The following is a 17,800-nucleotide window of genomic DNA, read 5'->3' on the forward strand; positions in this document are numbered from 1 at the left end:
TATTTGAATGGAGCAGGATAAATACCCACAGCTGCCCAAGTTTGCTCTGTGAGGTTTAGGTCAGGACAGCTCTGATTTGCATGATGCTGATGGATGGCCTTTAAACAGAACCTATATATAAATAAACTTGCTGGGGTAGCTGTCCCACTAATACATATTTTCAGTATTCTTTTTAGAATTGTGTATTTGTTAAGTCACAGTTAGGGATCAGAATGCAGAAAGAGTCGTATCCCCGAGAGAGCTGATGAAATATTAATCCTGTGGTTTTCTGAACAAAGACTTCTTTGTCAAGGCAACCTAGAAATGAGGTTCTAGGCCAGGAGTGACTCCTTGTGGCTGAGATGTTTTGGCTTAGAACTCCCAGTATCCCTCACCCTCGCCTATGCTGGCAAGGGTGCATGGGACTTGTAGGCCAAAAATTCCACAGGGCAACAAGTTCTGGGCACCCTGTTTTAGACGAAGGCTAAGACAGCCGCCAAAGATCCCAGTCCCAATTCCCAAGCCACCCCAAAGGAGGCAGCTTGCTCTCTTGGGTAAAGAGCGATTCTCTCCTTCTTTGGAAGTTGGCTTAGCTTTGTTCCTAGAATTTCCTAGACGTTCCTAGAAACTATATTTCCCTGAGAAAGCAGTTCTTCATTCTGAAATGTGCTGGGCTTTTTCTTTGTTCATTGGCACCCCTGAGACTTTGCCTGGCAGCCAGTGTTAATGCCATGGTGCATTCAAGTACTGTATATCAAAGCGGCAGGACTAAAATGACTGCCCAAACCACAGCATACTCTTGATGCATTGCTGGCCAGAAGGTTGACCTGGAGGAAAGGAGCATTATGAGAAATGCTGCTGCTCATTAATATCCATGTCCTGGACAGGTCAAACCCAGAAAGGACTGCACAAGTCAAAACAAGATGTCATCGAATAGGAATGAATGATAAAAGGTGGGATTAAAAGATTGTACTAGACAGAATAAAGTGAGGAATCAGATCACATTTCTGTTCAAGAGTAAGAGGTTAAGAGTAGGGAAGGCACCGGGGTGGCAGGTAAGTGTGCTCTGGCAATGTATGTCCCATGCATTATCTTGTTTGCTTTTCCAGGTGTAACTTTTGTCAACAAATATTATGCTAGTTTGGCAATAAAATATAAGCTATGAATGTCTGTTTATATAGTAATGGTGCTGAGTTTAAAATGCTGGACCCCTTCCCAGCATCAGAAAAACCACATTTTATGGACCAGGCAAGAAATGGAAACCAAGATAGCAAGAGACCTGCTTAATTAGAGTTACTATCCAGCATGTATTTCTCTGCCGTTTTCTTTTTTGCTTTCCAACCTATTTTGGTCTTTCTCTTCTAGTTGGCATGCGTGGTCACGGATCCCATGTTTTGCTGGGCTTCTCTATGAGCCAGTGTGGCCCACCTTAACAATAAAAACTGTTAGAAGGTGAGTCCTTTCTCATGCTGGGTTTCTTAAGGATGTCTTCTTTGAGAAGTTTCCCAGCAAGGATTAACAATGGATATGGTGACTGGTTCACAGAACACAAAAATCCACAGTGATTCATAAGCCAGGGGTAGGTTGTTGTGTTGTCTGAACCCAGAAGCATGGTTTGTTCATTCTGACGCCCAGGATCAACCACCATGGCTTATTACGCTGGATGCGTGCATTCGGTCTTCCCCAACTCATCACGGGCGGAGAGCCGCAAAGGATTGTGGGTAGCGAGAACCTGTACTATTTTTCCCAAGGCATCTCGCAGCCTATGACTTGCTGTGGATATTGTTCAATCCCGCTGGCTGGATTCACGCAACAGATTAAAACCCCTGAGAATTTTAACCGTGCGCTGTGGTTTAAATTGCGCCTCAGTGACGACCAGACACAGCTGAGGCTCTATGTCCCCCACATCTTCCTCTCTTCTCCCCTATCAGTGTCCCAAAAGACATTGCAGGAACACCTACAATGTCTAGGTGTTCCTACACATAGTTAACACACAGGCCCTTAAAAAAAAGCTGCAGCCCAGAGAAAGTCTAGGTGTTCAGCTCAGCAGAAGAGGGGATGCTGTCCTTACAAGCTCAAAAAGTAGAACTTAGATACCCTGAAGCAAGGCTTGGCATCTTCAGAGTCAAATCAGGAGCTGCTTCTGCTGTTCCAAGAGCAAACAGAGCTCTGCAGGACCCAGAGAGAAAAACGACAACCACGTACCTTGCCCCGCATCTCTCCCTGAGAGTTCGCTTTGGTGCTGACTTGCAGGAAGGCCGTGCCCTGGGCCAGATGGTGCAGCAGCTGCCTGTCCAGGTCCTTCACTACCCCTTGGGCCTGCGTGGGATGGAAAAATGCATCCCTTAATCTCATTTCTGATATTGCAGATCCTTTTCCTCACCCCTCCTGGGCTTGTTCTGTGCTCAGAAATAAACTCAGCACCTGGAGCACTTCAGCTTGGCAACGGCATTCTACATGCAAGCAAGCAACTTTCCTTGGCTACCTTTTGGGGGTGCAGATTTTTGAGTCACACCAAGCTCTTCTTCAGATGCAGGTCTTCAGAGCAAACTAAATAAATTTAAATCCCATGACAAGGTCAACCAGGCAATTGGGAACTGCCATTTTAAATTCCCTGCAGTGGGCCCAACTCCATGGCATTGTGGGGAAATTTAAAATGGCAGTTCTTGCCACAGAGTAAATGTATATCTCACCAAACAAAATACAGCCCACACGTTTAGGACTGAAAGGTGTGTGTGTGTGTGTGTGTGTAGAGCACATGAGAAGTCACAACGATCCATGGCTAGAGAGCTAGTGGGTCACACGTTCTGTAGGTCTTTCTTGGAAAGCTTTCACAGCTCTTAGCCCAAGGGCAGAATCAATTTTAAGACGGGAACCTGATTTCTTCAAGAGGTGCTCTCCACTCTCCCTCCCACGCTTGGAGACATTGGCACGTCTTTCTTCTGCACGAGGCTTATTGAGCATTCAAAATGGGGTCTGTGCTTGGGTGACAGATGCATGGAAAATGCCAGCCAGCAGCCAACTTTCCCCCAAAGTCCCGTTGCAAAATTGCTGCTGAATATCCATCCCAATGTTTTCACTACCCATGCAAAAAATTCGATTCTAGCAGGCACTGGGAGGGGAGGAACTTCTAAATAGTGAAGCCACTGAAGTCGGAGGAACTCAGACTTCGGGGGAAAAGAAGTCTCTGCAGCTTCTTTCCCTGCCCCAGTGCAAACCAGTCACATACCACACAACTTGCCTAATTTGCCATCTGAAGCCAGTGAGGTGCATCTGTCTGTCTGTCTGTCTGTCACATTTGTATGCTGCCCCATAGCCAACAATGTGGAATATAATATTTAAAATACAGATAAAAATAAATAACAATAAGAAACAAAATCATAAAACACATTAGAATTAAAATACATTATAAATATGACCACATAAATAGGAAACTGGAGGAAAATAAACACGATACGACCAATAACAATAACCAATAAAACAGTAAACGATAAAACAAGAAGCCAGAAGCAAACTAATAATCCAATCTAAAAACAGATACTAAATAGCAAAGGTGCACGGCAGGGATGGGCTTCTAGACCAGCCCAGAACTGAAGAGTCTTGTGAAGTCCCTTCTGAGTATCGTTCAGAGGAAACCTGCCTCTCACCTGGAAGAGGGAGCCGGGTCTTTTCAGCCTTGAGGAGGCTCAGAGGGGACCTGTTAGCCACATGCAGGTATGTGAGGGGGTGTCAAGCAGAGGGAGGTCATGACCTTTTCCCCCTGTGGTGGGGGGCAGGACCCATTCCAGTGGAGCAAAGCTCAGGGAACCAAGATTCAATGTGGATGCCAGGAAGCACTTCCTGACAGTCAGGACCCCGGGGGTGTGGAATGGGCTTCCCCGGGAGGTGGTTGAGGCCCCATCGGTGAGGGTGTTCAGAGACAGGCTGGACATGTACATGGTGGGCATGTCACGAGCAGAGCTAGCTGGAGCCGGGGGGGGGGGGGGGGGTCAGATTAAATGGGCTGGGAGGCCCCTTCTGACTTTCTGCTTCTCGGTTCTTTTTGGTTATCATGGCCAACACAGCCTGATGGCGCTGTCTCTCATTATTTCTCCCTTTCTTTGGAAAGGTCCTTCTAGGCCAGAGTTGGGGACTTAAGGCCCAGGGTGGCAGCGTGGCTCCTGCCTCTCGGATGGCCCTGCCTCTTTGCCTCTGGCCAGACGCATCCCTGTGACACACAGCCTGGGAGCTTCTCCAGAACTGAACTCAGCCCCTGGGCTGAAAGAAGTTCCCCTCACTCCGGCTTGTGGCAGTGAATTCCTCAGCCAAGAACAGGATGGAGGAGCCCTTCGGCGCACCCCCTCGGTGAAGCGCCTTACCTCCGAGCCGTAGAAGCCTCTGAGCAGCCGCTTGTGCTCCCGCACGCTGCTCTCCTGGAGCTCTCCCAGCTCAGCAAAGCCATGCAGATGAGCGCTGACCGTGCCGTCGTCTGCCTTGCCCAGGCCGCCGACCACGATCTCGTAGTGCAGGTGGCAGTGCTCATCCAGGGACACCCAGGCGTGCCCAGCAGCACCGGTGCGCACAGGAGGGGTCACGAACTGGCCGGCCAGGGGCACCGGAAGCTCTGCAGCACAAAGACGTCGCGAGCCAGGAGGGCAGCTTCAGACACGTGTTCGAGGCACAGGTAAGGCTTTGCTACTGTGTTCGGTGGAGCTCGGCTGTGGCTACACAACAGAGCCATGGAAGGCTAACCAGACCCCGGAACTGGTCAGAGCTGAACTGCATTAGGTCTGGGCCAGGAGGAAGGCAGGCATGGATCTCCTGGTAGATCCCTGGATGATCCGCAGCAGGCTGAGCAAAGATTTCTAAGACCCAATTATTGGATAGTCACAGCTACAAAATGACTCTCCTCTCCCCCTGCATTGGACTGGACTGCCTGAATATTTCAAACCTAATTCAAGTGCTGGCTTTGACCTTTAGGGCCTTCTGTAGTTTGCAGCCAAAATCTCTGACCAAGCACCTCTCCCAGTGTGAAGCCACCTGTATATTATGGTCAGGTTTGGGGGATGGCAAGAAGGGCCGTTTCTGCAGTACGGCGCTGGCTGTGGAATGGATTCCGCTTGGAACCAGAGCGATATTCTTTGCAATGCCAGAACAGGACATCCCTTTATTCCCAGGCATATGACAGGATGAGAGTGGCCATTTTAGTTCCTTATTGGGTAGTTTTGTCATCCACTGTTTTTAACTTGTTTTTATACTATTTTACATTTGTGGATGTTTTCCATTGTCCCTTCCTGCCCTGACCCCGCTCAACTTGAACATGCTTACAACAATTCAAACACTTGTTCTAGCAACTGAATGTTTTTCTTAATGACCCTCTTGATTATAAACATACTAGGGGCTAGGGAGCTTTTTAAACTGATAGAGCAAAATATTGCTTTTGGCAAGTCCGCTTTTAATTGCATCATGCGAGTGATGGACGAGCCACCGGACCGGGCTGGCCGAGCCAGGGGGTGGGGCAGAATGCGCATGGCTTGCAGTCTGCAGCTGCCCAGGACGCAGGACATTTGCCGGCCGATCTGTGTGAGGACGGTGGGGAATCCTCCCTTTGACTGGGATGGAAGCCTTGCACAGGAGCTGAGCGGGAGGCAGGGATGCTGGTGGGGGCGATCAAGAGGTTGGAGTGGGTCGGATGATGAAAAGCAGGGAGCAGAGAAAAAGTGGCAGAGGCATGAATTGCAAATGGGGGGGGAGGCAAAGCGGGTCTGGCCCCCCACGCAGGGGAGAAGGTGTGTGGCTGGCAGGAAGGAAGTGGCAGGCCAGGGCAGCTCAGGGCTACACACAGAGACGCTTTGCTTCTGTACAGTTGCCTGGAAGGGGAATCCTGCCAGCTGCAGCTATTTTGCTGTCAGCGCAGCTCTGTGCCTGGGCAGCGAAGCCAAGAATTGGGGGTGTTGAGGAGGAGGGGCTGCATTTCATGCCTTGATTTGAGCTGAACTGCCTAATTCTGTGGGCAGGAGAGCACAGAGAAGGCTTTCCCCCTCGCTGAACGAACAGCTAAGCTCTGCACACGTAGAATGAATTCGACCCCCAGGTTTCAAAAGTTGGATCACAATTTCAATCCAAATGCTTCATTGCTATTTAAAATTAATTTAAAAGGAACAGACAATAAGGTAGCATTAAGTATTATGAATTAGAATAATTGCTCTATGAATTTAATTCATTTATGATATTGTTTTATCTGGGAAAAAGTCTTTACTAATTGTTGGTGGGTTTGTGGTTATAATGTGAATTAATATTTTTCTGACACCCATGTCAAAGCATTTTTCTATGTAATATGTATTAATCTTAAGTATTAATCAACTTAACTATTATTTTAATTAAGGATGATTGAATTAAAATTGTAGTTATAAATTTGGTAGAAGTAATAACCACAATTGACTTTTTATGACTCTTCCCAAATTTGGTACTATATGTAAGATCTGTGTAAGGTCCCTTGGAATCTTTTTCTTTTCTTTTCACTTTTTCTTTTTTAATATGAAAATAATAAAAAATTTAGTAACAAAAAGGCTTTGCAAAAGTTGGCTGGATTTCAATGCTGTGCAGGTTTCCTCTTCCTCTGCCTGCTTGCCTCAACCCATCCCACTGCCTCTTGCCCGTGCTTAGTCTGGGTGTTGCCCAAGCCCAGAACCACATGGACCGAGCCAAGACCCTCTCCTCCGCGTTCAGCCACCTGCGGGGCGCTTTCCAGATGGCTCGGCGCTTCGGAGCTTCCTGCAGCGGTACCTTGGTATCGTGCCTGGAGTCCACTGTACAGCAGGGAGCTGATCTGTCCACGCAGCTCCCCCTCTTCAAATTCCCCCGTGGCCACATTTAAGAAGAGCTCATTTTGCAGCAACATGTGGGCATCCCGCCCATTCGCCTGCCCCCAGATCCCGCTGGCCTAGACAAAGAGTGGACAGTTGGAAAGGGAATAAACACACAGAGAGATCGCATGGCTATGCGTAAACTCAGGTGGAACCGAATTTGCTCAAAGGACGTGGCACTTCTTGAATACAGGTTGCACTGCGCCTTTGAAGCCGTGGATGGTGACCAGTGTCAGGGTCTTGGCCGAGCAGGTCTCACCGAATGCCAGTCCAAGAGCAGAGCTATTGAACTGCAGGCTCACGGACCACGTCTTCCCACCTCAGGGTTGCTCAGACCTCAAGCATTTGCCGAACGTTACGCCGGCTCCTTCCCCACAGCCAGCAACAGCCTGCGGGTTCCTGGCTTTGGTGCCTTGGTTCCCTATTCTGAAAGGATAAAACGCCTCTCCGGAGACCGAGGTATTGGCCACATGAGTGTAAAGTCAAAATATGCTGGCGTCTTGGCCCTGCCTTTTGCCCTGGGCCCTGGCCACCCATGGAGGGCCGCCCCAGAGCTTCAGTGAAACCGAGTCCAGTCCTTGGGTGGAAAGAGGCTCCAAGCCCCCCCCCAACGCCCCCCACCCTCACCTGTACTGGCCTCGCCATGCCATCCATGCTCACCATTCCATCCCGATAGCTGTGCGTCATGTCGTACAAGACGTTGCGCTGATTCCGCCGGCGGGGTTTGGTCTCCAGCGTGATGCCAGTCACCTCACTCCTGGTTCCGGCCACCTGGACCTGAGGGAGGCGCAGTAATTCTCTGAAGCACAGAGCAGAGCAAGAAATCCTCACGGGAGCTTTGGGGTGACAGCACCTGGGTCATGGGATCCCCTTGGGCAATGTCACCGCACAGCTCCCTAAACATTTCCTGCTTTTGTGCCTCATATAATCCCTCGGTATGGATAGAAGCAAAGAAGATACAGATGCCATGGTCATATTTGGACGTATGTGTTGAAGGAGTTCATAATACTTGCTTTAAAGGGGGGGGGGGAGCATTTTAACCACTGATTCCTTGATGGCTTGAATTTCACCTCCTGGCACTCAACCAGGAAACCCCAAAATCATTCCTTCTCTCAATCCTCTACCCCGTTCCCTAATCCCCTTCCCCTCTTCTCTCCCTCCACACTTAACCTTCTGCAGGCTTCTTTGGAAGCAGCAGAAAACCACGGAAAACCGGGAGAGAGGTTTCTTTCCTTTCTCGCTTCTCCAGGACAAAACTTAGCCACAGGGAAATGCAATCTTTCCAAGGCGTCAGGAAACCAGGGGAGAGGGGAGCCTTCCCCCCGTTCCTCCTTGCCCTCTCTGCTCCGGCGCTGCCGCCCTGTCCGCAGGGTGCAAGGGAGTTTGGGGACTCATGTATTCAGATTTGCCAGGAGGACCAGGATTTTTTGGGAAGTAGCTTGGCTCATCCATGAGATGATCTGATGTGTAGGGGAGAGAGCTTACTCACTCTGGTACAAACGTGTTGGGGAAAACAGGCAGGGTGTGTCAGTGGAGTGAATCCAGGATGTTTGGCTGTGCAACCAGACACAAAACATGCAACCAGGCGAGGTGCAGAAGGTGGAGGGTGGGGGTGGGGAGAATATGTAGTTCAAAAGGAACAGTTGGACCATTCCGAATTTAAGATGCAGAAGTTATTATCTTAGGGGATGTAAAGAGTATAGTCCAGGCTTCTTGAAAATCCCAGATCCTTCCCCTGCCAGAGATTCCCCATGAGCTTCACTTCAGGGGTCTAGCGAATGTTCAGTAATGTTTTCAAGGTGAAGGAGCTCATTCTAGAACGGCCTTCCCCAACCTGGTGCCCTCCAGATGCTCTGTGTCTAAACTCCCATGAGCCTCAGCCAGCATGGCCAATGGTACGGAATGCTGGGATCTGTAGTTCAAAACATCTTGAGGACGCCAGAATGGGAAGTGCTGTTCTTAGAATGTGGGGACCTGTTTTCTGTCATTTGAGCCCATCATTGTAGGATCAGGGCAGTCACTCTGAAATGTTCAGATATGACATTCCCAGCAGGGACTGTATTGGTACTTGCGTTTGGTTTCGTTTTCTTTCTTTTGTTCTGTTCTCCTAGCAGGACAAGCAGCAAAGCACACGCCTATCCAAGGAAAATGCCAGCGCACCACTAGCTTTTTAATTGTATAAAGCACTGGGACAATCAATGGCCAACTTCCCCCACCTGGTGCCTGCCAGAAAGCTTGGCCCACAGCCACCCTCATCCACAGCTAGCACAGCCATTGGCCGTGGATAATGGGGGTTGCTTGGAGTCTAACACATCTGGGAGGCCCCACACTCTTCCACACTCTCTCTGATTTTATTTATTATATTTATATCCCATCTTTTCCTTTTCAAGGGACTCAAGGCAGTTTATATAATTCTCTTCTTCCTCCCAATTTTATTCTTCCAACAGCAACCCTGTGAGGTGGGTCGGACTGAGAGTCTGTGACTGGCCCAAAGTCGCCCAGTGAGCTCCATGGCTGAGCGGGGACTCGAACTCGGATCTCCTGCGTCCCAGTTCTGCGCTTTCAACCACTACACCACACTGGCTCTCACCAATACCTCTGTGGTACTTCTCCCCTGGGACTCTGCCAGTTCATTCCTTACCCCAACATGCTTCAGCCCTACATCAGATAAAAACCAAGATGATGGCATAGAGATATGGTCCCAAAGAAATAGCCGCTCTGTAGATCTGGGCCCCACAGGTACGCTGCAGGTACACACACCTTGGCACAGGTGCTGTTTGCTTCACCTCGGCCACTTGTCCCTTCCTACCTGATACTCCAGTGACCCATTCTCATGCAACATGAACTTGGCAGACCCGACAGCTCCGGTCTGGGTGGGGGTCAGGGCGTCCCCTCCACAAAGCACGCTCTGCAGGGCTGGGAGCAAGAGAGAAAAGGTGTGTGGAGCAGAGGTGATCTGTGCACGGAAGTCATCGCCCACTCGAGAGGTGGCCTGTTCAACCAACATGACACCAGCAGGATGGATGGAAGTTCAACAGGTAAACCTTTAATAAAGAAACTGCCTTGCTGCCTCTGGCCCATCCAGCCCCATCCTTGACAGCCCTGCTCTGCCCTTGGTACATCCAAGGCTTGGGCTTCCTTTGTGGAATCCATCCATGAATTTCTCTAAGCCTAACTGTGACCCATCTTGTGGCAATGAGTTCCGCAGGCTAATGGCACATCGAATGGAGAAGTGCTTCCTTTCCTCCATCCTGGCACCTTGGAAAACCCCCAGGGATGTAGCACTTCAGGTCTAGGGACAAAACCTGGCCCTTCATGGAGCCCCCACATCTAGCCTTCCTGAGGGGCCCTAAAATCTGGTTGTCTTGGGAATCCCAAAATCTGGCTCTCCTGAGATTCCCCATCCAGCTGTATAGGGCTCCCCAAATGGCCATGGCCTCTTCCCTTGCCCTTCACACTTTTCCCCCAGCTGCCGACACTCAAATCTTGGATGAAAACAAGCTCTCTTTCCAGACTGCTTTCCTATCGCTTCGAGTCCATGGGGAGAACGTCCCTGCTGAATTTCCAGCTCGTCATGCAAAGACACAGGAGCTCCAGCTGAGCCCACGAAGAGGGGCACTTTCTTCCACGCCCTGGAACACGCGGCCTCGGGGACGGTCCACTCACTGTCACAGCCTCTCCTGGTGGTGATGCGGCCAGCAATCCGGCGCCGGAGTCGGCCCTCCACCTGTGCAGCCATCCTCAGCTGGCCCTGCGCCAGCCAGAGCAGCTCCCGACTGCCCAGGCCTGTCAGCACTTCTGCAAAGTCGGAGTCCTGAGGAGGGGCAAGAGGGGAGGGGGCGCCGCAGAGCCATCAGGTGGCTGCAAGAGGCGCAGGCGGAGCTGCGGAGTGGTGCTACAGACGGCGGCTTACCTGTAAGGTGACGTTGGCCAGCACTTCTCTCAGCACCTTGTCTTGGTGCAGGATCTGCAGCCTCAGGGGCAACCAGGGGGATCCTGGGAAGGCAGGAAACACAGCACAAAGCACGCCATGAGGTTCCACTCTTGCCAAATGCGAAGCCCGTCCATCCTGCACCTTCTCACAGCCACAGGTGCCCAGGAGAGCCTGCCCTTGCCTCTCCCCCACCAACTCGCCCTTCCCCAACCTGGCGCCCTCCAGATGTTTTCAACCACAGCTCCAAGCACTCCTGACTGACCATTGTGTGTTGGCAGGGACTGATAGGATGTGAAGTCCAAAGCACCTGGAGGGAACCAGGAGCTGGAAGGCTGGACTAGGTTAAGCACTGTTACTTGACCATCTGAGAATAAAATATACGTGAGCTGTATAAGAGTGGGAAAACTGAGTGGGGAAATTGCCCTCGCTTTGGTCTCTTTCGACCGGCTGCTCCTTGTGCTGCTACCCCTGGAAACACAAACCTGGCCTGTTTCTTTTCACAGGTACGTCCACCTCCCACATTCTGGCACCGCATGTTTGGGACACTTATCTGCAAAAGCAGGTATGTCTCCCCCCCCCCCCCCCGCCAAAGCAGATCCCTCGTGCAACCCACACGTGCTATGAAGTGTAAGTGAGCGTCACCTTCTCCATTCACAAATGGGCGACAGACCACACCTGTGTCTTTGCCGCGTGTCGCACACAGGTGTGTCTCGGGCAGAGTGTATTCCCTGCTCAAAGGTGCAGAAGCAAAGTCGCCATGCAGTTCTGCATCACAGAGGTCCGCAGAATCCCCGTCTGGTGAGATTTCTGAAAGCGGACAGTGCGAAGGGGAGCGGGCAGAGAATGGAGGGAGAGGAGCAGAAGGAGGCGGTGGGTGCTGGCAACACAGGAAGAAGGAAGGAAAGGGCTTCATGGGGAGAGGAGGCGGCCGTTGCACGTGGAACCGCAGCTCAGAAGGAAGTTCAGGGAAGGCTGCAGCGTGTGGGCAGGCAGGTATCGCAACTCTTGGCCAGCAGAGAAGAGTTAACCACTCCAGCAGGCGCTGGCCTCAACCGACGGAGAGAAGGCCTGAAGGAACCCGGACAAGCAACCGCGGTTGCTGCAACAACAGTACAGCAACACTTCGTAATGAACTGTGGTTAGAGTTAGAGTGGTTCCTATTTTGCTTTTTCCATTTCCAGCGGTTATTTCATAGGTATTCTTATTTGCTACATATGTTACAGTTCAGTGGATGACTAAATATTTCCTTCTGTGTCCCCAAAGTGACTGCCATAGGCCGCGCCTCATCCTTACAAGAGAAACCTGAGACGTTACACGCATCACATATGAAATCTGCTCCATTCCCCACCCTATTCGTGTCCCAGATCTGAGAACGGTATTTGTAGACCTGCTACTCATCCCAGACGCCGGTGATGTGAAGATCGGGCTGGGATCTGGCTCTCTTGCCCTTGCCAGACTGCTTTCCGGGCTCGGAGCTGGCCAGGAAGCGAGCCGAGCCAAGATGAAGTCTGTAAACACTTGGGGAACGCTACTGCTTTCTCTGTGTAAAGTACATAAAATTCAGATGTCTTTGTGCATAATATGCAAATTGCATAATTCTCTGAGCAAGGATGCGGGTCACGTGTGTGGAAGCAGAACTGTTGTAGTTCCCAAGGCAGATCTGGGGAACTGAGCTGAGGAAACCTGATGGATTCCCAGCCCCCAGACTGGCTTGCTCAGACATCCCTACCGGATTGCACAAAATTGCCTGCTATTATTACAAAGAAACGGAGGCCCCAGGTTCGTGATGCCCAAAAGGGGAGACCACTCTGAGTGCCTGTAATGCAGCCCTCCCCAGCCCGGGGCCTCCTGATGCGGTGGACTGCAATTCCCATGATTCCCAGCCAATGGGCAGGGAATAATAGAAGCGAGCCCAACACATCTGCAAACCACCAGGCGGGGGAGGGCTGCACCAGTGAATCCTTGACTGGCGTGGAAGCTAACTGCCACTTTGGTTGACTGCGGCCAACATTTATCTGGTCTGCTTGACCAGCTGTTCATCTTAACCAGGCTTGGTCAAGGATGTTTGTTGCTGCCTGGCTGCATCCTTGCCAAGGTCCTTCCCTTTGCACCTCGCTGACCTTTCTCTGCAGGCTCCAGGAGGCCCTTGGTGAGCAGGACAAAATGCAGGTTGTTCTCGGTATCACTCAGGGTGAGCATAGCGATGCCCCCGACGCCGAGGTGGGTGGGGTCCGCAGACGTCAGGAGAGCACTGAATGTTTCTGGAGGGGGGGAGGAGCAAAAGCACATGATGAGGATGCCAGGAAGGTTCAGAATAGACAAGCATAAAGCACTGAAGAATCAGGAGATGCGGGGGAACCAGGGCTTTAAGCAGCCAGGTCACCTCTGCCATTACTGCAGGTGCAGTGAAAGGAACACCTAGGCTGACGCCAAGAGCCAGTCCGGCACAGTAGCTCCTATGGCTGGTGGTCGATATGGTAACCCCCATTCAAAGGCTGAGCATGGGCTGAGCATGGGTTGTCACCAAACTCTGGGTGTTTGTTGAGAAATAGGTTATCCTGGTGTCTGAACCCAACTTTGCTAAAAAAACAAAAAACAAAAAAAACAAAAAAAAACAAAAAAAACAAAAAACCAAACATGGGTTGCTAACCACAGAGAACCCTTGAAGCAAGCCCATGGTTTGCTGCTGGGTTGTGAACTCTGAGCTGTTCACCATGGTTTGTTATCTTGGTTGGGTTCAGATGATCTGCTTTTAAGCAATGACCTGGGATGCAGGTGGCACAGTGGTTTAAACTGCTGAGCTGCTGGGCTGTTGATCGAAAGGTCGCCGGTTCGAATCTGCACAACGGGGTGAGTTCCCGTTGCTCCGTCCCAGCTCCCGCCAACCTTGCCGTTCGAAAGCATCCAAATGCAGGTAGGTAAAAAGGGACCACTCCGGTGGGCAGGTAACAGCGTTCCGTGCACTTCGGTGTTTAGTCATGCTGGCCACATGACCACGGAGACTGTCTGCGGACAAACGCTGGCTCCCTCGGCTAGGAAACAGAGATGAGCACTGCCCCCTAGAGTCAGGCATGACTGGACATAATGTCAAGGGGAAACCTTTACCTTTACCTTTTTATGACTCAAGAACAACCTGTACCCAGTTTCCACTTAAGCCCTGTCGTGAGGGGCAGCCCGGTATGTAAACATTCCACACATTCTAGAGCAATAAAACTAAAGTCCTTTAATGCTAATTGTCTACAAGATTTACAATTCTATAGATAAGTTCCCTAATAGCGGTCCTTGCTAAGCAGATGTCAGCCCTGTAATGGCTTCTCTTCCTGAGCCCATGTGGGATCATCCTCCCAAGTCAGGCCTTTCCTCCCTCTTACGCTGTCTACTTTGTAGCTGTTCAAATCGGAGTAAAAGACGTCTGTTCTGGGCTCTTGAAAAATCCACGACACCTACTGTGTCTTCTGTTTCTGGCTCAGGGAGGTCAGCGTCAGGGGGGGGAAGAGGCAGTTGCTCTGCCTCCTTCTGAGTAGAACTTGCAGCTCCCTCTTTCTCATGACTCTCTGTCTCAGGTAAAGGTCCAGGCGTTTGCTCAACGTGCTGGGGCTCAGAGGAAGACGCAGCAGCTGGCTCAGCCGCCCCTGCAGTGGGTTGTGGGGTCGACGCTTGGGCTCTGGGTGCCAAGTGCAAGGTCTCCTCGTGAGTCACTGTTTCTGTCGGAGCTTCATGCACGACAAGCCCTGAATGAGGGTTATCTGAGCCCAGTCTATATAATGCAGCCTCAGAACTTGCTTTGATTTTGCCTCCATGCCTGCTTTGGGTCCATTTGGATGGACGCGTTTAGGCCCTAGAACCTGGTGGTCCAGAGCCTGATCCTGTGAGGCCTGAGAGGGTGTCACCAGCGCTCAGTCATCACAAGTGCAGAGGGGACTTTTGAAGCAGGGCTTGGGTACACCAGTGGGGTTGGCAATGGCACAAAAGGACCCGGGGGACAGTCCTGGGTTACAGGTTACCTGCAAAGAGCGCCCGGTGCTTGATGATCCTGCCCTGGATCTCGCCTGTCGGGTGAGACTTCGTAACCAGGGCTATGTGCAGCTGATCCACCTTCAGCAGCCGGATGGAGGGCTTTTGCAGGTTCCGCCACATGCCACAGATCTAAAGAAGTGGGAGCCAGGGAGAGGGGGAAGAAGAAACAGGCCAGTGCATCGGGATAGTGTGACTCGAGAGCAAACCCCTGGACTGAAGCATCTCCTGTGCCCAGTGGAGATGTGCAATTTGTCCGTGCATTTTAAGCAGGACTGAGCAAATTTATTTATTTATTTATTTATTTATTTATTTATTTAGTGTTTTTATATGCCGTCCCAGTCGCATAAGCCTCGGGACAGCTTCCAACATTGAAAATACACAATCAATCAATCAATCAATCAATCAATAAGTTGCTCATATAAATAAAAAAAATATAAAATCTGGATTCATCCTGGCTATAAATGTATAAAGCCAATAAATAGCATTAATGATGATTAAAATATTGTTTGAATAAAAAGGTCTCAGCCTGGCGCCAACAAGCAAATAATGACGGCACCAGGCAGACCTCCCGGGGGAGCGCATTCCATAAATGGAAGGTTTGGTGCCATGGAGGGTGGGGGGGAGTGGGGATACTGCTGGTTTCAGAGAGAGAGGCTCCGAAATTCACCACTGAGAGCACAGATGTGACGTAGTTCTGTCTCCCCTTTGGCTCTCTGCTGCAGCAATGCAGGAAATGAATTAATTAGAAACTCGCACGTGGCGGATATGACGGTGACAATGTCCTTGGGGTGCACTCACCATGTTATCCTGGGGAAAGGCGCCCTTTTGCACGGGATGCTCAAAAAGGACCGTCCCACCAGGCTCCGTGAAACGGACTCGGCTTGGCTGGCCCAGTCTATGTGAAAAGAAGCCAAGAGTATGAGTTGCTGGAGTGGACACTGGTCCTTACTGGAACGCTGAGTGGGAACAAGGGTGAGGTTCGAGCTCCATGTTCAGAGCATACTGACAAGGAAATGGTTCCGCAGACACTCCCAGCTACCCTTAGAGCATCCCGGCAGCTTCTTCAGCGAGGCTTTGAAGAGCCGGTCAGCTGCGGAGTTTCGTGCACAGGGTCTCCAAACCGCTATTTTTGCCAGCCTGGTTTAGCAAGCCTAGAGAAACACCCAGTGCAGAGCATTCAGCATCACCCTGTGTTACGCTTCTCCGAGCATTCGGGAAATTCTGGGAAGAGCTTAATTGGGTCAGTTGGGGATCCTACACACTCCTTTACCTGGGAGTAAGACCCATGGACCTCAAGGGAGCTTACTTGTTTAGCAGATGTGTTTAGGATTGTACTATCCCTCTCCTTCTGATGAATGAGTATTGGAGACTTAAATGCTTCAACGCTGTTGCTGTTGTTACTACATTGCTTTTCTATCTTGCCTTCTTTCTTCTTGTGAGGAAGCCAAGGCGGCTCACATAAATCCATTTTTAGCCTTATAACAACAACCCTGTGAAGCAGACTAGAACCTGGATCTCCTGGGTCTCCAGTCCAACACTCTAACCACTAAGCAATACTGTCTGCTTATTTGACAAAGTACAGGCCAATCAGAAAGGGACTGATCAGCAAAATACACCAGCAGTTTAGCCCTGAAAGAGTATCAGTCTCCTTTCGCCAATCTGGTTCCCTCCAGTTGTTTTGGCCTACATCTCCTATCAGCCCCAACCAGCTGATACAATGGTGAAGCATGAGAGCTCTTGGGGGCCAGAGGTGGGCAGAAAGCAATCCTCCAAATCTCTGGGTTTCAGTCCCACACCCTTGACCACTGGCACTGCTGCTGGGGCTTCTGAGAACTGAAGCACCAACACATCTGGCAGTCTACCGTCACCCCCACGGTAGCCCAAAACATCTGGAGAGGAACGAGTTGCCCAGCTCTGCCCTAAAACAACAGCTCACTTTTACCATTCTGAATTAACCATTGCCCTTTAACAGTTCCTCCGAAAAGGTTTTCAACCCAGATGTGGAATGCAGTGCCCAAAACTATACAGAACTTTGCTTTGCTACAAGCGATTCTCTCATGGTGTGATGAGCAAAACAGCTGGGAAAGGCTCTTGAATGAAGAAGCCTTTGCAGCGCAATGCGATTCAAGGAGAGCTCTTGTTTTAAGAATGCCGGCAGCCAATGCTTCCCAGGACTCCTGGATTAAAACCCTGGTAAACACTAACCAGGGTTTGCTTCCCCCCTGGCCGCATCAGCACCTTCCAACCCTCCTTCTGAATCCTGCTCACTGGTAATAGCCTGCACTGGTTTAGATTCCTCTAGCAGGGAAGTGGGACACGAATCCAGTTCTACAAGCCTTTGTATTTTGGGAGAGGCCTCTTTGTGTTACAAATGCAAAAATATTTTACTTTTCCTTACAATTGGAACTGTGCATAGAATGCTCATCACAGCCTTTCCCCAACCCAGTGCCCTCCCGATGCACTCAAACACAGGTCCCACCATCCCGACCTTCGCTTGTGCTGGCAGAAAGCATGTGTGCCAGGAACTGCAGCCCAAACCTCTCCAGGGCACGAGTCTGGGGGATGACGGGTGCAACACAATTAATTTTAATTTAGGCAAGGTTTTGGAAGGCCAGTTGGCCTGACATTATGCCAAGTGCCTTGGATCAGGCTGGGAGGACTTGTACATCTGACCCGGTCCTGCCTCTTCAGAATGGCAGCAGCTCTCCAAATCCTCAGTGCATTCAGATCCTTTAACCGAAGACGCCACAACTGAGCCTGAAGCCCTTGAAACATCAACATGGCCCTGCTGGACCAGGCCAAAGCCCGCCTAGCCCCGCACCCTGGCCACAGAATGGGCAACCAGATGCCCAGCGGAGACCCACCAGCAGGACAGGCAGGCAACAGCACCCTCCTACCCATGTTCCACAGCACTTGGTGTACACGGGCACACTGCCCCTGAGAGTGGAGGTAGCGCAGAGCCTTCTCCTCCTGGGATTTGTCTGATCCTTTGTTAAAGATGTCCGCACGGGGGAAGACGACTGCA

The 17,800-nt window shown here is 50.7% G+C and overlaps 1 protein-coding gene across 1 annotated transcript in view; it reads right to left on the reverse strand.

Annotated features, from left to right (window-relative positions):
* CHRD (chordin) overlaps positions 1–17,800 on the reverse strand; it is a 38,971-nt gene that overhangs the window by 15,986 nt on the left and 5,185 nt on the right. The window contains exons 3-12 of the mRNA XM_044434658.1: positions 15,574–15,670; positions 14,763–14,904; positions 12,879–13,019; positions 10,738–10,820; positions 10,491–10,638; positions 9,634–9,740; positions 7,485–7,601; positions 6,745–6,901; positions 4,338–4,582; positions 2,185–2,298 (exon numbers count right to left, since the gene is read on the reverse strand). Of these exons, the coding sequence (XP_044290593.1) occupies positions 2,185–2,298; positions 4,338–4,582; positions 6,745–6,901; positions 7,485–7,601; positions 9,634–9,740; positions 10,491–10,638; positions 10,738–10,820; positions 12,879–13,019; positions 14,763–14,904; positions 15,574–15,670 (1,351 nt within the window). The remainder of the gene's footprint in view (positions 1–2,184; positions 2,299–4,337; positions 4,583–6,744; positions 6,902–7,484; positions 7,602–9,633; positions 9,741–10,490; positions 10,639–10,737; positions 10,821–12,878; positions 13,020–14,762; positions 14,905–15,573; positions 15,671–17,800) is intronic.

Source organism: Varanus komodoensis, unplaced genomic scaffold (assembly GCF_004798865.1).
Source record: "Varanus komodoensis strain SLA01 unplaced genomic scaffold, ASM479886v1 scaffold28, whole genome shotgun sequence".
Lineage (NCBI taxonomy): Eukaryota > Metazoa > Chordata > Lepidosauria > Squamata > Varanidae > Varanus > Varanus komodoensis.